The sequence below is a fragment of the Anomaloglossus baeobatrachus genome, chromosome 4, assembly GCF_048569485.1.
Source record: "Anomaloglossus baeobatrachus isolate aAnoBae1 chromosome 4, aAnoBae1.hap1, whole genome shotgun sequence".
NCBI lineage: Eukaryota > Metazoa > Chordata > Amphibia > Anura > Aromobatidae > Anomaloglossus > Anomaloglossus baeobatrachus.
The window spans coordinates 16,990,218-17,017,874 of NC_134356.1; the positions used below are offsets into that span (position 1 = coordinate 16,990,218).

General features: G+C 45.1%; 1 protein-coding gene across 1 annotated transcript in view; it reads left to right on the forward strand.

Annotated features, from left to right (window-relative positions):
* ITPR2 (inositol 1,4,5-trisphosphate receptor type 2) overlaps positions 1–27,657 on the forward strand; it is a 227,947-nt gene that overhangs the window by 22,335 nt on the left and 177,955 nt on the right. Inside the window, 6 exon segments of the mRNA XM_075343322.1 lie at positions 7,879–7,949; positions 19,887–20,002; positions 23,851–23,937; positions 24,150–24,308; positions 26,077–26,175; positions 26,287–26,370. Of these exon segments, the coding sequence (XP_075199437.1) occupies positions 7,879–7,949; positions 19,887–20,002; positions 23,851–23,937; positions 24,150–24,308; positions 26,077–26,175; positions 26,287–26,370 (616 nt within the window).

The following is a 27,657-nucleotide window of genomic DNA, read 5'->3' on the forward strand; positions in this document are numbered from 1 at the left end:
GGAAAAATGAGGGCGAAAGCACATAAAGGAAACTTGGGGTTCAGCACGTCGTGTTCCATTTTGACCAATCACTTGGCGCCGCCATGTTTTCTCTCTTTTGGGTGCTAGTTATGTTGATGTGAATATATATATAGGTCTATTCTTATCCCGCCACCTCTATAGTCGCCTCCGGGGCCTGTCCCGGCCACATCACTCCGCCTGAAATCTCGGCTTGCAGCAATATTATTTCTTCTTGGGCGCGTCTCTGTACAAACAAGGACACAACAAGGCGTCACCACTCACACACCCAGGAGGGCGCGCGGCTCCGGACACACCACGAGCTGCAACGTCTTATCTGCGGAAAGTGCGATTACTGTGAACTCCACCCAAAGGGAAACGTATATCGCAGGGACATCGGCTCCTATGGGAAAAGCTCAGACCCTCAGGAGAAATCCTGCTAATGTTATACTGGAAATTTGCTAATTATACCCATTCTCACAGGATGATCGACTTTGTCTTCCCTTTTGCTGTAGCACCCCCGCAGAAGATGTGAGGAATTACATATTTGATTTCTCCAAAAAATGAGTTGTTGTTCCCTTTTCCTACAGCGCCCCCACAGGATCTATGAGGAATTACACATTTGATTTCTCCAAAACAACAAGTTGCTGTTCACTTTCCCTACAGCGCCCCTGCAGGATCTATGAGGAATTACACTATCAGTTCCTCTATAACAACGAGTTGCTGTTCACATTTCCTACCGCGCCCCCGCAGGAGCTATGAGGAATTACACTATCAGTTCCACCAAAATATGAGTTGCTGGTTCCTTTTCCTACAGCGCCCCCGCAGGAGATGTGAGGAATTAGACTATCGGTTCCTTCAAAAAATGAGTTGCTGTTCCTTTCTCCTGCAGCGCCCCCGCAGGAGCTATAAGAAATTACACTGTCTGTTCCTCCAAAAAATTAGTTGCTGTTCCCTTTTCCTGCAGCGCCACCGCAGGAGCTATGAGGAATTACACATTTGATTCCTCCAAAACACAAGTTGTTTGTGGCAGTTCTTGCTCGGGTGTAAGATTTCAGTCGTATAACATTTATCTGTATATGTGATATAAATGGCCCAATTGGTGGAGAAACCTGTCAAGAAGGGTTCATGTTTCCTGCAGTGATACCACAGGGAAAATGAGGTATTACACAGATCTTATTGGAACACATTGACTGTCTATTTACTTCAAAGACAGTCCGGGTCCTCCAGGCTGATAGACGCTTTTTGTAGTTGTATGGCAGCTGGTGTTGATGCTTCCTGCAGCGCCACCACAGGAGGAATGAGGAGCTGCACATTTTCTATTGGAATCATTGAGAATGTGTTGGGTCCTCCTGAGTCCATCTGTAGTAACTGTTTAGTTTTCTTAGAGCACCTCCGCAGGGGAAAAGAAGTATTACACTTTTCCTATTCAAATTGTTTCTCCAGGAAAGGAGACAAGCAATAGCGCCATTTATTGGAAGTAGCAATCCTACAGGTCAAAAGTGGCCCTTTTAAACAAGGCTTTTCATATGACCTAGGATTTATGCCAGATCAGAATCCCAATTTGCAGACACTGTGTTTCGGGGTGATTGCCCCTCGTCAGTGCAAAGTATGAGTGTCTGATCTGGCTTATGAGAAGCCATGTGGGGACCACGGGGGGGATGGATGGTTAGTCTACATAACACAGAGATCTACTAAGTCCTCCAGACTGTGAGACGCTCTTTGTATTCACAGATAGAAAGTGTTTTATTTTCCTGCAGCGCCTCCACAGGGGAAAAGAAGTAATAGTTCCCATTGGAATTAATGACTAGTTACATGTGCTGGATCTTCTAGACTCTTTACAGTCACTGTCTGCGAGCATTCCCCACAGCGCCACCTCAGGAGGAATGAAAGCATTACACTTCCTATTGAAATCAATGGGCTCCAGATCGAGGGACGCTCATTTAAAGGCACCTGGGTTCAAGTGCTCTGTTTCCCTGCAGCGCCACCACTGGGGAAATGAGGTATTACACAGTTCTTGTTGAAATCAGCGATCTGCCTGTGTAATGCATAGACTTGAAAGGTCAGACTCTCTTTGTTGCCACTGGATGCCAGCGTTCAATATCCCTGCAGCGCCTCTACAGGGCAAAAGATGTATTACACAGTTTATATCGTAATAATTGAGTTATTACTATAATATGAAATGAAGTACACTCTTTATAGCCATTGTAAGCAGCTGTTTAATATGCCTGCAGCGCCTCCACAGGAGAATTGAGGAATTACAGTGTTCCTATTGAAATGACTGATTAGTGTATGTAGTGCACAGACCTCCAGACTCGTACACTCTTTATAGCCACTGGTTGTGAGTATTTGATTTCACTGTAGCGCCACCTAAAGGAATTATTGTTACACATTTCCTATAGGAATCAGTGAGATGCCTGTGTAAATTGTCGGGTCCCCCAGACTGAGAATGTAACTGTTACATTTTGCTGCAGCGCCACCAGTGGGGAAATGATGCATTACACTTTTCCTTTTGAAATGAATGTTTATTCTATGTAGTGAAGCAATATGTCGGGTCCTCCAGACTCATAAACACTCTTTGAAATCACTCATTAACCCTTAAAGATGCAGATCACATAAGTATGTATTGCCTATTTGATGCTCAGACCCCAGGAGCAGTATCCAGGGACTACAACCCTCAGTCTCTCCACCCTGGGCCATTGTGTGCAGCATTAGCAGCTCTGTATATATTCAGGAACTGCTGCATTCACCAAGATAAGCAAAATAGCAGAGTTTTATCTCAGCAGGAAGCATTCTTCATCTCAGATAGCAGAGTTCCTGCCGGGCTTCACATTAACCTTTTCAGGTTCAGAGGCCTGGGGCAGTAATGGTGGGTATGTAATGCTGGCGGAGTCACACACAATGTTATATCTGATCTCTGGAAAGCAGAGGGACAACCGACACGGTACTGTCACCCAGCTTTTCTAGAATCCTGAACAACCAGTCATCTCTGGGCCCATCCCCCACTTCTTTATAACAAACAAGAAGTGGCTACCGAGGGGTTAAAGCCCAAATATTATACATATATTCAAAACTCCTAGAGGGAAGTAATGAGACTGAAAAGCAGAAGTGGGATAACCTTGTCCGGGTCCCTTGTATGTTCTAATCCGAGGGTTTATCATTAACTCGGGATATATGGGGCGTGTAGGTCATATTTGGGGGGCACGTCGTCCGCCCAGTGTGCTGCATTCACCTGAGAGCGCCCTTCTGGCCTCCACTGGGCCGGTACATTAGCAATATAAACCCATATTGCTGATATTATATCACTGTGTGTATGGCGCTGTTATGTCAGCACTGTGTGGCAGCACTTCTTTTAGGCGTTATGGGGCCCTGTGCTGTACATTGTATGATTCTCCGTATGGCTGTGATACCGCTGTATAACACTAAAATATGGGGTACTATAAGGTATCTATCTACAAAAAACTGACCAACACCTCCTAACAAAAGTGGACTTGCTCTCCTCTCTTTCTCTCCTTTTTCTCTCTCCTCCAACCTCCTCTTTCCTCTCCCCTCTCTTTATCTCTCTCACCTTCTGTCTGTCCTCTCTCTCTTTTCGCCGCTCCCTCCTCTCTCTCCCTCTTCTCCCCTCTCTCCTCTCACCTCATCACCCTCCTCTTCCTCCCCCTCTTTGCTTTCTTCTCCTCTCCTCTCACCTTCTCTAATCTCCATCCTCACTCTCTCCTTTTTCTATCCCCCCTCTTCTCCCCTCTCTCCTCTCACCTCCTCTCCCTCTTCTCTCCTCTCTATTCTCTCTCTCCTTTCCCTTCTCTCTCCTCTCCATCCTCACTCTCCCCTCTTTCTATCCCCCCTCTTCTCCCCTCTCTCCTCTCACCTCCTCTCCCTCCCCTCTCACCTCTCTATCATCTCTATCCCCCCTCTTCTCCCCTCTCTCCTCTCACCTCTCTGTCCTCTCTCCTTTCCCTTCTCTCTCCCTTCCCTTCTCTCTCCCCTCACCCTCCTCTCTCTCTCCCTTCTCTCCCCTGTTCTTCCTCACCTCTCTCCCCTCTCTCTATCACCCCTCTTCTCCCCTCTCTCCTCTCACCTCCTCTCCCTCCCCTTTCACCTCTCTGTCATCTCTCTCATTTCCCTTCTCTCTCCTTCCCCTCCTCACTCTCCCCTCTCCCTATCCCCCCTCTTCTCCCCTCTCTCCTCTCACCTCTCTGTCCTCTCTCCTTTCCCTTCTCCCTCCCCTTTCCCTTCTCTCTCTCCCTTCTCTCTCCTATCCTTCCTCACCTCTCTCCCTTCTCTTTCTACTCTTCCTTTCCTCCCTCTCTTTCTCTGTTGAAAATCTTGATGTTTTGGCAGGAAAATCATTGCATAAAATACACGTTTTCAACATGCGTTTTTTTTTGTTGTAAATGTTGCCCCCCTCATTAGTATGGGTGAAATCTGCACAGAAATGCTGCAGTATTGACACACTGCTGCAAATCCAGAAAGAAAATCTAAGCATCGTGTGCGTGAGAGCTCTGGAATCTCATTCACTCATTTCATTTAGTAGGAAATGCTTCAGTTTTTGTGACAAAACTGCCCGGGGGAAAAAGCAACAAAAATGCAACATGTGCACAGACCCTAACTATTTTTTTTTTTACATGTTTAGTCCAAATTGTAAGTAGATGGATCTTTCCAGTATGTCTTTTTTCTATTGGATTTCATTTTTTTCTTTAAAAGAAAAAAAAACCCTTAGATGATGGACGTGCATTCTGCAGCTGTGATGTGTCACCTCCGGTCTAACTTCTGCGTTTTTGCTCTCGGGGGGAAAAAAGGATATTATCTAACAAATCCACTAATGACAAAAGGACACACCTAAAATATCTTATGTCAAGGTTTCAATGACTTTGGTGAGTGACAACTGTGTTTAGGAGTCAAAAATGTGGTCAGAGTAGTTGTCACCGCCCTTCTGCCGTCCAGCAGGGGGCAATAGTGAGTGCAATGGAAGCTCCTCCCACTTAAAATATCACTGATGGACTTTTTAGTGGAGAATCCCTCGGTCTGATTATCCAGGAGTAAATCTGATGGTAACATTATATCAGGAAATTACTTATATAGCAATTCCCTAATATTTTGTGCCAAGTAGTCCCAAAGTGGAAGAGCAGTTGAAGCCAGAAATTGTGGCCATTAGTAGAGGTGACTCAGAGTAATAAAACATGTAGGTAAATATGTAGAAGAATTAAAATCCAGCAAACGAGAGCGGTAAAAGGATTCTTATCATGTTTATAAAGTCATATTAAGTGCGTGTTCTTCACACAATGCGGCCGGTTGTATAAACTCCATCCATTGTGGCGTGTTGGGCGCTTATCAAGTCGCTTTTCATGTGGCGACTCCGCCAATTCCTTGTGTACTTAAAGGGATTAGAAAAACATGGCTACTTTAATATATAAACAGCGCCACACTTGTCCGCAGGCTGTGAATGGTACTGCAGCTCAGCTTCCTGGCGATCAGGTCAAAATAAAAAATGGCTGCTTTGTGTCATCCCCCGACATTGTAAAGCTGCCATCGCCAGGTCTCCAAACTTCGCGCTGTCCCATGAGACCTGCTGTTCTGACGATGGTTACATCCTCCCGGCGCAAAAACTGTTGAAGCTAATGGTGGAGGAGGAACATCCCTGCTCCACCATTCCCCTTGTGTGAACTCTAAAAACCAAGCTCCATTTATCATGGAAACTAATTCTGAGTGGTAAGGCATTCAAAGGGCATCACTAGTGGCAGCATTTGTGTGTAAGGGACTCGTAGTGGGCATCCATACTACATGAATGGCATTAAGATCATCCACTACTGTGAGGGGGGGCAATATGAGGGCATAAGTATGGGGCACTAAAAGGGCATAAGTATCATGAGGGGGCACTTTTGAGAGCACAATTATCATGAGGGGGCACTGTGGGGGCATAAGTGTCATGAGAGGGCACTATGAAGGCATAAGTATCATGAGGGGGCACTATGAAGGCATAAGTATCATGAGGGGGCACTATGAAGGCATAAGCATCATGAGGGGGCACTATGAAGGCACAAGTATCATGAGGGGGCACTATGAAGGCACAAGTATCATGAGGGGGCACTATGAAGGCACAAGTATCATGAGGGGGCACTATGAAGGCACAAGTATCATGAGGGGGAACTATGAAGGCACAAGTATCATGAGGGGGCACTATGAAGGCACAAGTATCATGAGGGGGCACTATAAAGGCACAAGTATCATGAGGGGGCACTATGAAGGCACAAGTACCATGAGAGGGCACTATGAAGGCACAAGTGTCATGAGGGGGCACTATGAATGCAGCCATTTTGTTTGTCTTTCTGATGCGATCTGTGGTGGCCGAGCTGCAGTAAGGCTATAAAATGAGTCCAGGAGCCGCGGTTTCTTCACCAGAGCCCTTGGCCTCTCCGGAGTAACAGGAAACAGATGTCTCATTGTAGATTGGTTCCGTAACCAGAACTTTCTGCGCTTGAAAGGAAGTGGAAAAAAGAAGACGGCAGCCGCGCCGCCTCACCATCAGACCATTATTTTCTGTGACCGTGTTACCTGGCCGTCTCCATGTTTTGTAGGACTGTGAAAGATATTTAGTAAAAATAAATCAGTCAACTACGGCAACCAAAAAAATGTGAGGTGGACTCTGCTTACCATAGGCAACCACTCCAATTCTCCTTAGTAACCAGTCCATGACCAACACAAAATGACCACCAGGCGCTCTGTACCTCACACCTCGGTGGTGACATATATTTGCGCCTTTTTTCTGTCAGGGTCTCTGTGGAATATCTGACACCCGTTCTGTATGTATCAGACCACAACTGCCATTTCCTTCTTGCTTCCTGTGTGAAACTCCTCATCTGATGTGATTTAGGCGGTCTGGCGAGTCGGCGGACGCTGGCGGCACTTCATGGCGTCCTCTCCGCATGTCGCTGCTTGGACATTTTATTTATTTATAGCCGCGCTTTTGACCAATACTCAAAAATCCCTAATCTAGAAGCAAAAATTAAAATTCCTTTCATCCAGTGTCCAAGAGACGCAAAATGAATATGTATTCCAGATTATCAGACATTAATACCCATGCTGGATTATGAGGGTGGGCGTCCATGTTGTGGCTGCCACATGCAGCTGGTGGTCAGTGGGCACGTCACCTTGGGTCAGCGGAGGTGGCCGCCATTACACGTGGCCATGGTGTATATCCAGCTGAAGATTTTCTGTATAATCAGATGACACTCTTTGCCAGCCTTATTGCCTTGTCACGTGCTGACCTTCAGTGACCCTCCAAATGCCCCCTGCAATTCTAATCATAGCTGTGACTTTCATTGTCCCCTCCTAATGCCCCCCGTTATAATCCCACCTACATCCCTGACCGTCAGTGATTCTCTGACTTCCCCCCTACAAATCCAGCCACAGCGCTGAAATTCATTGCCCCTCCCAGTGCCCCCTACACTTGTAGCCAGCCTATCTTCAGTACCCCATTATAGTGCCCACCACTGTACTGATCTGCAGTGCTTTTGCCAGTGCCCCCCTATAATTTGACCCACACCACTTACCTTCATTACCTTTCCTAGTGCCCCCCCAATAATCCAGCCGTAGCACTGACTTCCACTCCAACTCCCAGTGTCCCCTTACAGTTTCAGCCAAAGGATTTCCCAGAAAAATGCTTGAGTTCCCCATCACACTCAGGTGCTCGAGTCGCACCCATCCGAGCATGGTACTGCGCACTCATCACTACTAACGGTCTCTAACCCCAGAGCCCTGCGCTGTGTTTAGCCATACAGTCCTTACATTAGCCATGGCTCCTCATCCTTCGCTTTGTAAATATTTGCGGGGTTGCTGAACCTTACAAGTATATATCAAGTTGTGTTTGTCTTTCTACAGATTGGTGGATGACAGATGTGTGGTCCATCCAGAAGCTGGAGATCTGGCCAATCCACCCAAAAAGTTCAGAGGTAAGAATGCTTGTGTCTTAAATAACTACTATAATACTGCCCCTATGTACAAGAATATAACTGCTATAATACTGCCCCTATGAACAAGAATATAACTACTATAATACTGCCCCTATGTACAAGAATATAACTACTATAATACTGCTCCTATGTACAAGAATATAACTACTATAATACTGCCCCTATGTACAAGAATATAACTACTATAATACTGCCCCTATGTACAAGAATATAACTACTATAATACTGCTCCTATGTACAAGAATATAACTACTATAATACTGCCCCTATGTACAAGAATATAACTACTATAATACTGCCCCCTATGTACAAGAATATAACTACTATAATACAGCTCCTATGTACAAGAATATAACTACTATAATACAGCTCCTATGTACAAGAATATAACTACTATAATACTGCCCCCTATGTACAAGAATATAACTACTATAATACTGCCCCCTATGTACAAGAATATAACTACTATAATACAGCTCCTATGTACAAGAATATAACTACTATAATACTGCCCCTATGTACAAGAATATAACTACTATAATACTGCCCTCTATGTACAAGAATATAACTACTATAATACTGCTCCCTATGTACAAGAATATAACTACTATAATACTGCCCCTATGTACAAGAATATAACTACTATAATACTGCCCCTATGTGCAAGAATATAACTACTACAATACTGCCCCCTATGTACAGGAATATAACTACTATAATACTGCTCCTATATACAAGAATATAACTACTATAATACTGCCCCTATGTACAGGAATATAACTACTATAATACTGCCCTCTATGTACAAGAATATAACTACTATAATACTGCTCCCTATGTACAAGAATATAACTACTATAATACTGCCCTCTATGTACAAGAATATAACTACTATAATACTGCTCCCTATGTACAAGAATATAACTACTATAATACTGCTCCCTATGTACAAGAATATAACTACTATAATTCTGCTCCCTATGTACAGGAATATAACTACTATAATACTGCCCCTATGTACAGGAATATAACTACTATAATACTGCTCCTATATACAAGAATATAACTACTATAATACTGCCCCTATGTACAGGAATATAACTACTATAATACTGCCCCCTATGTACAAGAATATAACTACTATAATACTGCCCCTATGTACAGGAATATAACTACTATAATACTGCTCCTATGTACAAGAATATAACTACTATAATACTGCCCCCTATATACAAGAATATATCTACTATAATACTGCCCCTATATACAAGAATATAACTACTATAATACTGCCCCTATATACAAGAATATAACTACTATAATACTGCCCTCTATGTACAAGAATATAACTACTATAATACTGCCCCTATATACAAGAATATAACTACTATAATACTGCCCCTATGTACAAGAATATAACTACTATAATACTGCCCCTATGTACAAGAATATAACTACTATAATACTGCCCCCTATGTACAAGAATATAACTACTATAATACTGCCCCTATATACAAGAATATAACTACTATAATACTGCCCCTATATACAAGAATATAACTACTATAATACTGCCCTCTATGTACAAGAATATAACTACTATAATACTGCCCCTATATACAAGAATATAACTACTATAATACTGCCCCTATGTACAAGAATATAACTACTATAATACTGCCCCTATGTACAAGAATATAACTACTATAATACTGCCCCTATGTACAAGAATATAACTACTATAATACTGCTCCTATGTACAAGAATATAACTACTATAATACTGCCCCTATGTACAAGAATATAACTACTATAATACTGCCCCCTATGTACAAGAATATAACTACTATAATACTGCCCCCTATGTACAAGAATATAACTACTATAATACTGCCCCTATATACAAGAATATAACTACTATAATACTGCCCTCTATTGATTATATGTAATACTGCCACTTCCCGATCTGTGTTACCATACACCTGCATTCTTTAGCATGAGAGCTGGTAACATTGCACTTTATTTGACCGTTGTTTGATCGTCATGGATACAAGAATGTTTGTAAATGAACGGTTTCCATGTTTGTTCGGTGCTGTCAGTTATGACTACGGATGACTGACTCCTCATCTATCAGGTTTGTGCTCTGAGCAGTAACTCTCAGCGCAGCTCCTGTCATACTTGTCTTCACTATGTGCTATGATGGGGGAGGGGTGCACATACTAATATGCTGTTTATATGGACATAAACTGGATGCATTATCCATAGCAACATGGTGTTCTAAAATAACAACAAAAAACATAAAGGGAAAATGCATTTTTTTTTTTTAATTTACATTGTCAGTAGCTGTTTGAACCCTGAACCCTTTTCACACCCCAGACACAATCATATTCTCCACCCCTCACAATTTCTTATCCTGGAATCATTTATTGCCTTTCACGGAATTCTAGATAATTGTTGGCAAGCGAGTTCCTGCACGCTGGCGCACAACCTTACACATCCCACTCCATCAGCAACAATCAGCAGAGCCCCCATCATGGAGGTAGCAACCAGCATATAATTCAGGATCAGTAATGTAATGTATGTACACAGTGACTGCACCAGCAGAATAGTGAGTGCAGCTCTGGAGGATAATACAGGAGGTAACTCAGAATCAGTAATGTAATGTATGTACACAGTGACTGCACCAGCAGAATAATGAGTGCAGCTCTGGAGTATAATACAGGAGGTACCTCAGGATCAGTAATGTATGTACACAGTGACTGCACCAGCAGAATAGTGAGTGCAGCTCTGGAGTATAATACAGGAGGTAACTCAGGATCAGTAATGTAATGTATGTACACAGTGATTGCACCAGCAGAATAGTGAGTGCAGCTCTGGAGTATAATACAGGAGGTAACTCCGGATCAGTAATGTAATGTATGTACACAGTGACTGCACCAGCAGAATAGTGAGTGCAGCTCTGGAGGATAATACAGGAGGTAACTCAGAATCAGTAATGTAATGTATGTACACAGTGACTGCACCAGCAGAATAGTGAGTGCAGCTCTGGAGTATAATACAGGAGGTACCTCAGGATCAGTAATGTATGTACACAGTGACTGCACCAGCAGAATAGTGAGTGCAGCTCTGGAGTATAATACAGGAGGTAACTCAGGATCAGTAATGTAATGTATGTACACAGTGATTGCACCAGCAGAATAGTGAGTGCAGCTCTGGAGTATAATACAGGAGGTAACTCCGGATCAGTAATGTAATGTATGTACACAGTGACTGCACCATCAGAATAGTGAGTGCAGCTCTGGAGTATAATACAGGAGGTAACTCAGGATCAGTAATGTAATGTATGTACACAGTGACTGCACCAGCAGAATAGTGAGTGCAGCTCTGGAGTATAATACAGGAGGTAACTCAGGATCAGTAATGTAATGTATGTATACAGTGACTGCACCAGCAGAATAGTGAGTGCAGCTCTGGAGTATAATACAGGAGGCAACTCCGGATCAGTACTGTAATGTATGTACACAGTGACTGCACCAGCAGAATAGTGAGTGCAGCTCTGGAGTATAATACAGGAGGTAACTCAGGATCAGTAATGTAATGTATGTACACAGTGACTGCACCAGCAGAATAGTGAGTGCAGCTCTGGAGTGTAATACAGGAGGTAACTCAGGATTAGTAATGTAATGTATGTACACAGTGACTGCACCAGCAGAATAGTGAGTGCAGCTCTGGAGTTTAATACATGAGGTAACTCAGGATCAGTACAAATACAATGGTTAAAGTCTACACCTCCTTGCTAAAATGGCAAGTTTATGTCAGAAAATCCTTCGAAGAAGAATAATTTCAAATCATTTTCCACCTTTACTGCCCCCCATAAATGTACAAATCCATTGAAGAAAAACCTAAAATCGTTAAAGGGGGAATAAAACTAAAATAACTTAGTTGCATAAGTCTGTACACCCTCCTAAAATTTGGAATGTTCTTATGTTCAGGATCCACCAATCTAACTTCTTATTATATAATGGTCAGAGCTCAGCAGCCGTCATTTACAGCGATTCAGATTAACCCCATAGAAAGTGCTGCTGTTGTAGTAGGATTTTCCTGACATTTTTTTTAGTTGTATGGTATAGCAGAAGTCGTGGTCATAAACAGCTGACAACAAAGCCAAGAAATCTCATTGATGAAAGTTATCAGTGAGCAGAAGGGTGCAAAAAAAAAAATCTCCTAGGCATTCGTTCTACCATGGACTACTATGAAGGTGTCATTAGGTGGCAGAACTTATGTATAAAAAATGACTTTACATAGTAATGAACATCCTTCTAAAATGTTGAAAAGACAAGAGAAAATTGGTCAACACAGGCCTACAGGAACATTAAAGGAGCTGCAGGAATTTCTGGCCTCTACTGGGAACATTGAAGAAGCTACAGGAATTTCTGGCTGCTACTGGGAACATTAAAGAAAGAAGCTGCAGGAATGTTTGCCAGTATTGGTAGTGTACTGCATGTGCCAACATTCTCCAGTATTCTTCATTTGTACAGCCTATGAGGTCGGCAAGATGGAAGCCTTTTCTTACAAATGAAAACATCCAAGTCTGTCTGTTTTGCCAAAACCTATATCAGGTCTGCCAAAACAACCTTTGGTGAAACGTATTATGTCTGATAAGACCAAGGTGGCACTTTTGTCCATAATTCCAAAAGGTATAAAATTATCACTACCCATTACCATTAGATCTCCCTCCCGACAGTGAGGCATGGTGGAGGCAGCATTGTGCTCTGGGGATGTTTTTTGGCAGTCTGAACTGGGTCTTTAGTCATGGTGGAGGGAATTATGGACAGTTCCAAAAATCAGCCCATTTTACATGAAATCCTTCAATTCAGGCCTATGCTAAAAAGCTGAAGATGAGGAATTTTCACTTTTCTGCATGACAGCGACCCTAGGTGACCTCCAAATCAGCCCTGACCTGAATCCAAGTAATATGTAGTGACCTGTAGAGGGCGCTGTACACAGGCTGTGGGGCTTATGAAAGGAGGAGCGGGCAAAGATCGCCAATTAGAGATGTTATAGGGTGTCTATATTTATGCAGCTATATTATTTTACTTCTTATTTCTTTCTTTTTCCATCCTAACAGATTTCTCAATGGATTTGTACAGATTATTTGGCGACTGTGACTTCAGGCCGCCGTCTGCGTTGGTTTTCGTCCTGCCGGCGGCGGCCCCGGGTTGAGCGCCTCTTTTCTTCCATTTCTTAGTTCATGGAGTTTAATCCTTTGTGTGTTTTCCTCTCGCTCATGTGTCACCTTCGGATGCGGGGTCACAGTCGTCGGGAATCCATTGTGTGCGCTGTTTACATTGTTCTTCTCTGTCGGCTTTGGACGAGTAAATAGATCCGACAGGTTCGGAAAATGGATCCCTAATTCCTGTCACTCAGGATTATAGAGTGCAAGTGAAAAAAAAGTGGACCGTCGCAGGCACTCAGGGGGTCCGATGGCCACAGGTGGAAAGCCTGTAACCCTAATGGGCACCGGTAACCGGTAATTTTTTCCGCTGGGTATCTGTCTCATTGTTTTTTTTAGTATGAAAGTTTAGTTTAGACTCTGATTAACAATGCAGATCAGCCGGGGTCTCTGATCATAGGAGCTGAGGGCAAAAGTAATAGTGGATTCTGTAAAAACAAAATCCTATGATACCTGCAGTGTAAAGCATGGGGGACAGATAGAGTCGCATCCCATGAGACAGGAGACAATGCAGCTGAGCTAAAGTCGCTAATCATAGATTTTATTTCTAATAAAGCCGAGCTAAACAGTCTAAGAAAAAATTCTTGTAAGGGCTGCAGTGTAAAGCATGGGGGAGAGATAGATTATCCCATGAGACAGCAGATACCAATAGACAATATTATAGCTCAGCTAAAGTCACTGATGATTGATTTAGTGGAGCAGAGCTTAACAGTCCAAGGAACAGTTCCTGTAAAGGCTGCAGTGTAAAGCAAGAGGGAAATGCGGAGTAGTAGCCTGGGCTAATAATAATCCAGGATGAATGCATTTATACTGATGTTAATGATCATAGCTAAAATAAAGGTAGAAATGCAGTTTTTTTTTTCTTTTTAAACAGTTGTATCAACTGGAATGGCTGCAGTGTAAAGCATGGGGGAGAGATAGAGCATTACATGAGACAGGATACACCAATAGACAATATAGCTAAGCTGAAGTCACTGATAATTGTTCCCTAATTGAGCAAAGCTAATCAGTCCAATGAACACTTCTTGTAAGGCTGCAGTGTAAAGCATGGGGGAAAGATAGCATAGTATCCTAGGTTAATTATGATACAGGATGAATGTATTTATTCTGGGAGTCATTGATCATAGCTAAAAAAAATAAGTAGAAATATTCTATATAAAGAGTTGAATCAACTAGAATGGCTGCAGTGTACAGCATGGGGGAGATAGAGAGCATCCCAAGAGACAGGAGACACCGATAGATGATATAGCTAAGCTATATATAATATAATTGATTTTGATATGAAAGATAATTGATTTTTTTTCCCCTAACCGTCCGATGAACACTTCTTGTAAGACTGCAGTGTAAAGCATGGGGGAAAGATAGTGCAGTATCCTAGGTAATGATAACCCAGGATGAATGCATTTATACTGGGAGTCATTGATGATAGCTTAAAAAGTAGAAATATTATTGAATCAATTAGAATAGCTGCAGTGTAAAGCATGGGGGACAGACAGCGCAGCATCCTGAGCCAATGACAAGTCATGATGTGACCAGGCAATACTTATTAAGCTGGAGCCTTTTATCATACTGTTAGGCAAAACAATGTTTCCCTTATTTGTAGGAATGTTTTCTTAGCATGACTGCAGTGTAAAGCATGGAGGAAGAAATATAGTGGATACAATAGGATGTACATTTTAGCAATGCTGGAGCCGCTGATCACAGCTGGAACCAGTTATAGGAACATTTCCCAGAGCCGCCCCTTTAAGGAGATCTAGAAGGTGCGATAAAGAGAGCCAGACTTTATTTACTGGAAATGTCTTTTATCTGGATCCGTGGCAGATACGAGTGCCGCTGCATTCAGACCTGGAGTTTATTCAGTGAATTAGATCCAAAGAAGAGCGCAGTCCTGCACTACCCGTATATGCTTGTTACACCTGGGCTCACTGGAGGGGAAGGAATACAGCACCAGTCGTCCTTGGTAAAAACCGGATCAGCGTGCAGGTCCAAATAGAAACAGTCAGTTCCAATCATCCATAAAGAAGAAGAATGAGACCGCACCAATGCTGATATCTTTTTCCGGAGATTCTTTATTCCATACACAAAGTTAAAAGGTGTGTAGTAGTAGGCAGGTGGAGGAGACCTGGATGCGGCCCCTCACTGCGGACGACGGCCGTTTCGCCTGTGATTAGGCTTCGTCGGGTCCACCGACGAAGCCTAATCACTGGCGAAACGGCCGTCGTCCGCAGTGAGGGGCCGCATCCAGGTCTACTCCACCTGCCTACTACTACACACCTTTTAACTTTGTGTATGGAATAAAGAATCTCCGGAAAAAGATATCAGCATTGGTGCGGTCTCATTCTTCTTCTTTATGGATTATTCAGTGAATTATAATATATTATTATTGGCCGCCACTTTTCACTAACACAATAGATAGAGTCCTGTGTATATAACGTCTTGTCCCAGAAGTTCTGCCAGACCAGGACGTCACCCGGACCTCTGATACCAGAGATCCCACACTATTCTGGAAAGAGCGTCTCCCTCGCCACGTCCAGTCGATACGTAGACGACCTTTTTTTTTTTTATGACCCTTGTGTAATTCCCCTTTCCACCAGCGGCGTCACTGCAGAGAAATGCAACAGTTCTTTCCCGCTGATCATCTTGTGATCGATTTATCCTTAGGAATTCCACTGATATTAAAGGAATTGGGGCAGGTGGATAAGGAATAAAGTGAGGGATTATATCAGGTAAACCACCCCTTTAACGGATCTGTAACCCTAAATTCCCTAGTCACTTTCCCTTTAAATTTATTTTTTTGTCCTAAAGAGGAAATGCCTTTTCCTGTTCCCTAATACTTCATTGTATCCTGACTTTCTTCCTGAGGAAAGTGACGCGACTCTGGGACAAATAACGGCACAGACGTGACAGTTACTGGTAACCTAGGTTTACCCGATAATGTAAACTGGATGATCGAGCGATCCTTAGTGACTGCAGCTTTATATGTGCTACTAAACGGTTAAATAAAATTCCTAGATGCCATATGATCACTTTTTATTGGTGCCATATTGAAAAACTGTCTACTTAAAGGAATTTTTCACTTTTTTCATGCACTTATGTTAAAATAGCCCATTAAAATGCCCCTTAAAAATGATTCAGATCGCAGGTCGTCCCATCGCCGAGAACCCCAGCGATCAGCTGAAATCTCCTACAGAAATTGGAAGCAAGTGCTCAGTTTCCCTGCAGCGACACCGCTGGCGAAATGCGGTATTAGACACAAAACACATTCATATCAGTGGGCTGTAATGACATGTCGGGTCCTCCAGATTTAAAGACGCTCTTTGTAACCACCTTAATCTTCAGATTTCAGGTCAGGGGGACTTCCCTATCTCACATGGGTTTTCTGGGGTGTACAAAAAATTTAAAGGGGTTTTCTGAAATCTGTAAAAAATGTCCAGAAAGGAGATGACTTAAAGTGCCAAAATAAGTATACTGCCTAACAAGCTGTGTGTATATATACAGCCCCTTCTCCAGATATGTCAGCCCCTTACTCTATAGGATGTCACATAGGTACAGAATGCCCCTTTAATTCCTATTAATATACCCAAAAATAATATATTACATTTCTTCCCGGACAATGGCGGGTGACTTGTCAGATCTGGCGCCCGTGCACCTGTGCGAGCCACGACCACAAGCAGCCAACTCTCGGTCCTGAGTTTAGTACGGCAGCAAAACAAACCAGTAATTGTCCTTGTAGCAGGAAGAAAAGTCCCTGGCTGTGCTGAGCCATTACCCGCACAGACACGTGAGCCGGCGCTGCTGTGTTTGTTTTGGTCGCTGGATAATAACAACCGCTAATTACTCCCGGGCGGCGGCGGCGGCACAAGGGCAGCCGAACTCTGCAAGGTTACGCGAGTTACTGTACACAGGCAGAAATTAAAGGGATGCATCAAGACCATGCCAGAAAATCTCTGGGGCGTACAGGCCATGGAGGCACGCTCTTGTGTCCCAATTAAAGGGATTGTCTGGGGATAGAAAAAAATGGCTGCTCCTGTTTTTGCTGGGTTTTTGCAGCAGTAGCTGACTGTGTGCACGCTGAGGTCGTCTTAGGTTTTATAGCTGAAACTCTCCAAATCCTCCTTTTAAAAAGTTGCACAGAGTTTTTCAAAGAGTTTTTAGAGCAAACATTCAGCGGAAACCTAAAAAGTTTGAGGAGTTTTTTGAGATTCGGAGGATGATTTTTTGTCAGGTTCTTCTCCAAAGACTGTGTGCCCATAGCCAGTGACAGTTTTTGAGAAGTCTTGCATTTTTTGAGGAGGATTTGAAGAGTTTCCTCTGTATTTTTCTCCAAAAACTGCGTGTGTGCATGGCCAATGAGTGGGAGCCCCAAGTTTTTAAAACGTTTTGAGGATTTGGAGAGTTTCCGCTCAGTTTCCTCTCCAAAAAGAATAAAAGTTTTGCATTTTTTTTTGGGGGGGGGGTGGAGTATGTGTAGAGTTTCCTCTGTTTCTTCTCCAAAAACTGTGTATAAAACCACTGAGCAGAAATTCCAGGTTTATAAAGAGGATTTTTGGAGAGTTTCTGCTCAGTTTTCTCCAGAAAGAGAAGTTTTGCATTTTTTGTGGGGAGGATTTAGAAAGTTTCCTCAGTTTCTTCTCTAAAAAAACTCCATGTGCACAAAGCCACTGAGCAGAAGCTCCATGTTTCTGAACAGTATTGAGTTTTTGAGGAGGATTTAGGCTATGTGTCCACGGGAGAATGTAGCTGCGGATTTTTCTGCATCAAAATCCGCAGCTTTCCCGCGAAATTTGCACCTTTTCAAAGGTGCGGATTTTTTTTTTTCCCCCAATTTTAAAGCCAAAATCCGGATGAAAATCCGCAACAATAATTGACATGTTGCAGATTTTTCCGGACCAAAATCCGCACGAAATCCGCTGCGGAAAAATCCGCAGCGTGGGCACAGCATTTCCAAAATGTTATAGATATGGCTGGGAAGTACCTGTGCTGCAGATTTTCGGGAAATCCGCGGCTTTTCCGCGAGAAATCCACGGCAAAATCCACGCATTTTCCGCAGCGTGGACACATAGCCTTAGAGACTTTTCCATTCAGTTTCCTCTCTAGAACAGAAGTTCTTCACTTTTGGGGGCAGTATTTCAACCATTTCCTTTGTGTCTGTTCCAAAAATTCCAGCCACTGAGTGGAAGCTCCAAGGTTGTAAAAAAAAAAAAATGAGTTTTTGAGGAGGATTTGAAGAGTTTCCGCTCAGTTTATTCTCCAAAATACTAAGAGAAAGACTAGTACACTTAGCCATTGGCAGTTTTTGAGACGTTTTGCATTTTTGGAGGAAGAATTGAAGAGTCTCCTCTGTGTCCTCTCCAAAAACTGCATGTGAGCATAGCCAGTGAACAGATACTCAAAGTTTTGAGTTTTTGAGGAGGATTTGCAGAGTTTCTGCTCAGTTTCCTCTTCAAAAAGAAGATATGTTTTTGATTTTTGGGGAGAGGAATTGGAGAGTGTCCTCGGTTTCTTCCCCAAAAACTGCACAAAGCCACTGAGCAGAAACTCCAGGTTTTTGAAGAGGATTTGGAAAGTTCCTGCTCCGATTCTGCTCCAAAACTCCCTCAACAACCTCTCTGCGCACATAGTCAGTTTCTGCTCCAATAAGAACATATTTCAGAAGATGGGCACAGTAATGTTTTGACACTGATCGTTGTGCCCATTTTATTAATCTCTTTTTCAGGCTGATTTCCAGTTTATGCTCAAACCAGGTTTTTGTTTTTTGTTTTTTTTTTTACTTTTGGAGCCGATTCTACCCTAAAATCCACATTAAATGACGCTGTAGATACGACTCCGACCACGTGCGTCCCACACATTGTCAGATTGCGTCTGCGCCTCACACAAGGATTCTCGGGTTGGGAAGAAACGAAGCAGAGAGACAATTTTTGCGTCTTTTCTGCCCCAAATTTCCCGATTAATCAAAAACCGTCCAATACACAAAAACAGCCTGAAAACCGTAGACATAGTCTTTGGGGTTTTTTTTTATTGTTGTGTTTTTTTTGTTTTTTTTTTTTGTTTTTTTTTCCCCCTGTGGATTTTTTAGCCAAAAAATATATATGACAAAAACCTGTGTGTGACCAGATCTATAGTGTGTACAGATTTCGGAGAGATTTTGCTCAGCACTGATGAGGACGTCTGGAGCACGCCCCGAATCTGCACCCAAAAAAACCCCCTATAATTGGGCACAAATAAAATCCGCCACATTCCAGATGAGCCATTGTACGTCGCTGCGCCCTCTGTGTGCGATAGTAATGGCACCGAGCGCCGCATCCCTGTGATGTGACCTGGGAAAGCAGCAGCTGGAAACGCAGATTAGATACCGAGGGCCGCGAGTCCTACAAATAACAGGACGTTCTGTCATTAGTCGCCGAGCAGGGGGGGAGGGGAGGGCGCCGTGTGCAGTTACTTTAACTTTCATGATAACTTTGTACTTTTTTAAAAAAGTTGGAAAAGTCTCATTTCTTGCAGGAAGGGGGGGATCCGTAACTTAAGTCGCCAACATTTCTTATGAAAAAGTGCCGTTATATAGTGCACCATAAGCCATTGTTCACACACAGAGAATGTGATGATCAGCGCCGATTGTGGCCATCACCGGCGTCCGTTTTTTCCTCCTGGCGCTCGGTATAACACACTTTTGTGTCTCCTCCGCAGATTGCCTCTTTAAGGTCTGTCCCATGAACAGATACTCCGCTCAGAAACAGTTCTGGAAGGCGAAACAGGCGAAACAAGGGAACAACACCGAAGCTGCGCTGCTGAAGAAGTTACAGGTCAGTGCCCGGCGACGACGTGAACGAGGAGACGCCACCATCCAAAAAGGCTGGAAACCCTCTCCTGTTACTCCTGGAAATGAATGCATCAAGTCAGCGTTACCATTGCCCTTTTCATTAGGGACAAAAACTCATGACTGGGGGATAACAGCAGCCGCTGCCTCATAAGGTTTTACATTGCCAGGAGGAGCAACAGAGGGACGCAGAGTTTTAAGAAAAGATGCAGAATTGCTCTTATATGTAGATTTTTTTGATCAGCACAGACGGGTCCTCGTGCAGCTCGGCAGCGTCACCCCATCTCGTCCTGGATCATTTAATAGAAAGTGTCTGATCGAGGCAGCGCTGCGGGTTGTGGTCATGTGACCGATGCTGGAGGACGCAGCGCTGGTGGCCCTGACTTTTGGCCAGTAGTGGCCTCTTTATCAGCATCTCCCTGCCACATGGAGGTCACATATGATAGGAATGAAGCCGCCTGCAGATTTAAAGGGCCAGAGACATGTAATTAGAGTGACAACCGGTTTTGACACATGAAACAACCGCTTGAACCACCTACTGCTTGCTGTCAGTGGATGATAACAGTTGTTATATTTTCACAGCAGCCCTTTTAGCATCCTTGATATATCTGAGGGGCCCTTGGTGGGCTTCAGGCTGAGGCGGCACCAGCCCTATTAGTACCCGTGGTATATTGGAGGGGACCCTAGTGGCCTTCAGTCAGACCAGCAGCAGACCCTTTAGGACCCTTGGTATATCTGAGGGGCCCCTGGTAGATTTCGGGCAGAGGCAGCAGACCCTTTAGTACGCTTGGTATATTGGAACGACCCCCGGTGGGTTTCAGGCCGAGGCAGCTGTCCATTTAGGACCCTTGGTATATTAGAGGGGGCACTTGTGGGCTTCACGCCGAGGCAGCATCCCCTGTAGGATTCTTGGTATATTGAAGAGGGGCCTGGTGGGCTTCAGGCCGAGGCGGCAGCCCCATTAGGACCATTAGTATATTGGAGGGGTCCCTGGTGGTCTTTGGGTCGGATCAGCATTAACACCTTTATGGCCCTTAGTATATTGGAAGGACCCCCGGTGGGCTTCAGGCCGAGGCAACTGTCCATTTAGGACCCTTGTTATATTGGCGGGGTCCCTGATGTGCTTCAGGCCGAGGCGGCGGCCCCTTTAGGACCCCTGGTATGTTGGAGGACTGTGATTGTTCCTGATCTGCAGCACTGGGGCCGCACCCAGCGTCCTGGAGAGCAGGGAGCGGTGTGAGACGACCCACCCTGTCCCCGGGGGGTGAGAGACGAGCGGCCGATCTACACGGAGATCAGTAGTAAATGCAGGTCAGACGCCTCTGTGCAATCAGATATACATTCCTGGGAAAAATAGGTGACTACCAATATGGCCGCCCTTTAAAGGGATTCTTCAGCTTTGTATGAAAGTCCTGCAACTTTCTGAATTACTATTCTGCACCATTTTCAAAACCTGTGCTTGCTGTCAGTGATGGCCCTCAAGATGCCTATTAGCTGGATCTTCACAGACGTTATGGGCTGGGCATGGATGGTATATGGACTCTCGCTGTCCTGTATTTCACCTTACACCATCCCATAATGTCTCTGTTATTATTTATAATCAGTGAAGCTGTATTTAAAGGCACAGCGCACCCTTATATGACCGGCCCCTTGTGCATCTGCATAGGTTGCATATCTGACATTTCCTTCTCTGTCCTACCCTGGGGGGATTGCTACAATGTATAACCCGAGCGTCAGAGACCCAGGACCGACACAGTGTAACAAACTCCCAGCTGCATAATTACCTGTATCTGGATATAAGCAACAATGATCCCAACCACTGACAGCAAGCAGAGATCTAGAAATGGGGGAGGCATAGAACCACAACCCCCAACATAAATCCCCAACATAAACTGACAACTACACAGGTACAATTGTAGTCCTGTCACTCATGTACTGTCTCCTCCTGTAGGCACTAGGACCCCGTGTTTCCTCCTGTAGGCACTAGGACCCTGTGTTTCCTCCTGTAGGCACTAGGACCCTGTGTTTCCTCCTGTAGGCACTAGGACCCTGTGTTTCCTCCTGTAGGCACTAGGACCCTGTGTTTCCACCTGTAGGCACTAGGACCCTGTGTTTCCTCCTGTAGGCACTAGGACCCTGTGTTTCCTCCTGTAGGCACTAGGACCCTGTGTTTCCTCCTGTAGGCACTAGGACCCTGTGTTTCCTCCTGTAGGCACTAGGACCCTGTGTTTCCTCCTGTAGGCACTAGGACCCTGTGTTTCCACCTGTAGGCACTAGGACCCTGTGTTTCCTCCTGTAGGCACTAGGACCCTGTGTTTCCTCCTGTAGGCACTAGGACCCTGTGTTTCCACCTGTAGGCACTAGGACCCTGTATTTCCTCCTGTAGGCACTAGGACCCTGTGTTTCCTCCTGTAGGCACTAGGACCCTGTGTTTCCTCCTGTAGGCACTAGGACCCTGTGTTTCCTCCTGTAGGCACTAGGACCCTGTGTTTCCTCCTGTAGGCACTAGGACCCTGTGTTTCCTCCTGTAGGCACTAGGACCCTGTGTTTCCTCCTGTAGGCACTAGGACCCTGTGTTTCCTCCTGTAGGCACTAGGACCCTGTGTTTCCTCCTGTAGGCACTAGGACCCTGTGTTTCCTCCTGTAAGCACTAGGACCCTGTGTTTCCTCCTGTAGGCACTAGGACCCTGTGTTTCCTCCTGTAGGCACTAGGACCCTGTGTTTCCACCTGTAGGCACTAGGACCCTGTGTTTCCACCTGTGGGGACTAGGACCCTGTGTTTCCACCTGTAGGCACTAGGACCCTGTGTTTCCACCTGTAGGCACTAGGACCCTGTGTTTCCACCTGTAGGCACTAGGACCCTGTGTTTCCACTGTAGGCACTAGGACCCTGTGTTTCCACCTGTAGGCACTAGGACCCTGTGTTTCCACCTGTAGGCACTAGGACCCTGTGTTTCCACCTGTAGGCACTAGGACCCTGTGTTTCCACCTGTAGGCACTAGGACCCTGTGTTTCCTCCTGTAGGCACTAGGACCCTGTGTTTCGTCCTGTAGGCACTAGGACCCTGTGTTTCGTCCTGTAGGCACTAGGACCCTGTGTTTCGTCCTGTAGGTGCCCGGATTCTGTGTTTTCTACTTTTGGCTCTCGGGGACGATGCTCATCAGTTTAGATCTCTGCTCCGGGAGGTGAAACAATACAGGCTCATTGTGCCCGCTGGGTCCGCAGTTCATGACCTTCCTGTGTGGGAGTTGTGACATTTTCCACGCTGCCACTAGAGTGTGGGATCATTGTCCTGTGTCAATGAGATTTTAAAGGGTTTTCTGTGATTGTAATATTGATAGTCTATCTAACTAGGGGCGTCGGTTTAGAGACCCCCCATTGACCTCTGCCATTAGCTGAATGATGGATCCTGCAGTTCCAAACGCAACCACAGCCCAGACAGAGGCGCTGCACATGGTTAACAATGAAGATGCCAGGTCACTGCGGTCAGAGTATGTCAGGAGAGGTAGTGTGCTGATATTTTGGGAGGTCACAGTCCGAGATGCAAATAATATAAGGATCCAGGTCTCCACAGCAGCACAGAGTTTTTCAGGACAGGATATGACAAACTGAGATTTGCCTAGTGAAAGGATTCTGCTCTTCCCAGTAGCACAGAGTATTTCAGAAGAGGAAGGAGTTAATATTTTAGATGGTCACAGACTGATGTCACATATTGGAGGGATTCAGGTCTCCCAGCAGCACAGAGCGTTTCAGGAGAAGAGTATGCTGAAATACCGAGACTTCTCCCCATTCACATCCCCGATCGGAGGTAGTGACTTTTCTCCTCTTCCCTCAGCACGCGGCCGAACTGGAGCAGAAGCAGAATGAGTCAGAGAACCGAAAACTCCTGGGGGAAATTGTCAAATACAGCAACGTTATACAGGTGCGTCCCATATAACGCTCCAGTGCGTAATATCACATATCAGTCCACCACGGTACAACCGTCACCAGTGCGGAGCTGTCGGTCCATCCTAATAAATGTGGTGTACCTCCCGCAAGACGCAGGGGCACAGATACTCACCATACACCATGTGATGGGTGCAGCCATTATACTGCTTCCGGCTCCTAATACTTTTTAATAATTTCTTTTGACAGCTACTCCACATCAAAAGTAACAAATACCTCACCGTTAATAAACGATTGCCGGCACTGCTGGAGAAGAACGCCATGCGGGTCTCCCTCGATGCTGCGGGGAACGAGGGCTCCTGGTTCTACATTCAGCCCTTCTGGAAGCTCCGGAGCGAGGGAGATAATGTGAGATTATGGGCACCTGGGGGCTCGGCCCGGATAAACGTTGATGTTGTGTGATCTGAGGGGTCATCTCATTGTTTAGCTACTTGAGGGTTCATGCGGAATGCACGTTGATGATAGTTGGTCTGAGGTGGTCATCTCATTGTTTAGACTCTTAGGGCTTCATGCTGGATGGACGTTGATGATACTTGATCTGAAGGGGTCTAATCATTGTTTAGGCTCTTATGGGATCTTCCAGAATGAATGTTCATGATGTTTGATCTAAGGGGGGCATCTCATAGTTTAGACACTTGGATGGTTTGTCCAGAATGAACGTTGAAGATGCTTGGTCTGAGGGGTCATCTCATTTTGAGGCACCTGGGAGCTCATCCTAGATAGACGTTGATGATGCTTGGTCTGAAGGGTCTTACCATTGTTTAGGCTCTTAGGGGCTCGTCCAGGATGCACGTTGATGATGTTTAGTTTGAGTGGTCATTTCATTGTTTAGGGTCTTAGGGGCTCGTCCGGGATACATGTCAATAATGTGGGGTCATCTCATGGTTTAGGTGCTTGGATGTTTTGTCCAGAATGAACATTGAAGATGTTTGGTCATCTCATTATTTAGGCTCTAATGGGCTTGTCCGGGATGAACATTGATGATGTTTCTTCTGAGGGGATGCTCTCATTGTTTAGGAGCTTGGTGATTCGCCCTGGATGGATGTTGATGATCTGTGGTCGGTTGGATCATCTCATTGTTTAGCCACTTGAGGGCTTTTCCAAGATGAATGTTGATATTTGGTCTGAGGGGTCAGCTCAGTGTTAGCACTCATAGGATGGACTGTTTGGTCTGAGGGGTCATCTCATTTTTTAGGCATATAGGAGCTCATGCAGGATGAACGTTGATGATGGTTGATCTGAGGGGTCATTTAATTGTTTAGGCATTTGAGGGCTTGTCTGGGATGAACAATGATGATGTTTGGTCTGAGGGTTCATCTCAATGTTTAGATTCTTAAGGGTTCATCCTGGATGGATGTTGATGATGCTTTGTCTGAAGGGTCATTTCATTATTTAGGCTCTTAGGGGCTACTCCGGGATGGATGTTGCTGATGTTTGGTCTGTGTGGTCATCTCATTGTTTATACATTTGATGGCTCATCTGGGATGAACATTAATGATATTTGCTCTGAGGGATCATCTCATTGTTTATTCTCTTGGGGTTCGTCCAGTATGAACATTGAGGATGTTTGGTCCGAGTGGTCATCTCATTATTTAGGCTGTTAGGGGCTTGTTCGGGATGAACTTGCTTAAACATTTGAGGGTTTTTTCGATGATAACATTGACGATGTTTGGCTTGAGAGGTCCTCTCATTTTTCATGTACTTTGGGGGCTTGTCGAGGATGAACGTTGACGGTTTGGTCTCAGGACATCTCACTGTTTAGGCACTTTGGGGCTCATCCTGGATGGACGTTAATGATGCTTGGTCTGAAGGGTCATTTCATTATTTAGGCTCTTAGGGTCTACTCCAGGTTGGATGTTGATGATGTTTGGTTTGTTTGGTCATCTCATTGTTTAGGTACTTGGTGGCAAGTCTGGAAAGAATGTTAATGATGTTTGGTCTGAGGGGTCATCTCATTTTTAGGGAACTTGGGGGCTCATCTGGGATGAACGTTGATGATGTTTGGTCTAAGGGTTCATCTCGCTATTAAGGAACTTGAGGGTTCATCCGGGATAAACATTGATGATGACATTGACTCCGGTTTTCAATGTTAACAGCTTTGATCTCTGATTCCCAGGTCGTGGTGGGAGATAAGGTGGTCCTGATGCCAGTTAACGCCGGGCAGCCGCTCCATGCCAGTAATATAGAACTCTTGGATAATCCTGGCTGCAAAGAGGTAACTTATCCCAGACTTTCCATATACAGGGATCTACAATATATATATATATATATATATATATATATGTACCATGGGATAACTTTGTGCCTTTTTTTCCTTGTGTTTCAGGTCAACGCTGTTAATTGTAACACAAGCTGGAAGGTTGCGCTGTTTATGAAGTACAGTGACTACAGAGATGACGTTCTGAAGGGAGTGAGTATCAGGACAGGACCCATGGACCAATGTTCTCACCACCTCTGTTGCTCTAGGGGTGTGCCTATATTCTTGGTAATCAGAGTAGAAAACTGTGTTTAGATTTGACTTCTCAGTAGAGTTGAGCGGATTGCTAATAATACGGGTCCGGCGGATCAGTGGCGGGTTGACAAGGAAGTCTGAGATCCGATCCGGAATCCGGGCCAATATATGTCAATGAGGAGTGGGAGTGGGAGTGAGAGTGAGAGTGAGAGTGGGAGTGGGAGTGGGAGTGAGAGTGAGAGTGAGAGTGAGAGTGAGAGTGAGAGTGAGAGTGAGAGTGAGAGTGGGAGTGGGAGTGGGAGTGGGAGTGGGAGTGGGAGTGGGAGTGGGAGTGAGAGTGAGAGTGAGAGTGAGAGTGGGAGTGGGAGTGGGAGTGGGAGTGGGAGTGGGAGTGGGAGTGGGAGTGGGAGTGGGAGTGGGAGTGAGAGTGAGAGTGAGAGTGGGAGTGGGAGTGGGAGTGGGAGTGGGAGTGGGAGTGGGAGTGGGAGTGGGAGTGGGAGTGGGAGTGAGAGTGGGAGTGGGAGTGGGAGTGGGAGTGGGAGTGGGAGTGGGAGTGGGAGTGGGAGTGGGAGTGGGAGTGGGAGTGGGAGTGAGAGTGAGAGTGAGAGTGGGAGTGGGAGTGGGAGTGGGAGTGGGAGTGGGAGTGGGAGTGGGAGTGGGAGTGGGAGTGAGAGTGAGAGTGAGAGTGAGAGTGGGAGTGGGAGTGGGAGTGGGAGTGGGAGTGGGAGTGGGAGTGGGAGTGGGAGTGGGAGTGGGAGTGGGAGTGGGAGTGAGAGTGAGAGTGAGAGTGGGAGTGGGAGTGGGAGTGGGAGTGGGAGTGGGAGTGGGAGTGAGAGTGAGAGTGAGAGTGGGAGTGGGAGTGGGAGTGGGAGTGGGAGTGGGAGTGGGAGTGGGAGTGGGAGTGGGAGTGGGAGTGGGAGTGGGAGTGGGAGTGGGAGTGGGAGTGAGAGTGAGAGTGGGAGTGGGAGTGGGAGTGGGAGTGGGAGTGGGAGTGGGAGTGGGAGTGGGAGTGGGAGTGGGAGTGGGAGTGGGAGTGGGAGTGGGAGTGTGCCCCTAGTGGTCTAGGGGTAAATGCTCCTTCTTTAGCCGTCTAGAGTTGAAAAGGATAATATATTTCTTGCCCTTATGTATGGGGTAGATTAAGGGGTTCACTCCTCATGATTTAGGGTAATTCCTCTAATCCTGCTAGTGTACGGTTGATAAAAGGCTTCCTATTTTTCCTGGGGTACAATTGAGGGTGTACTC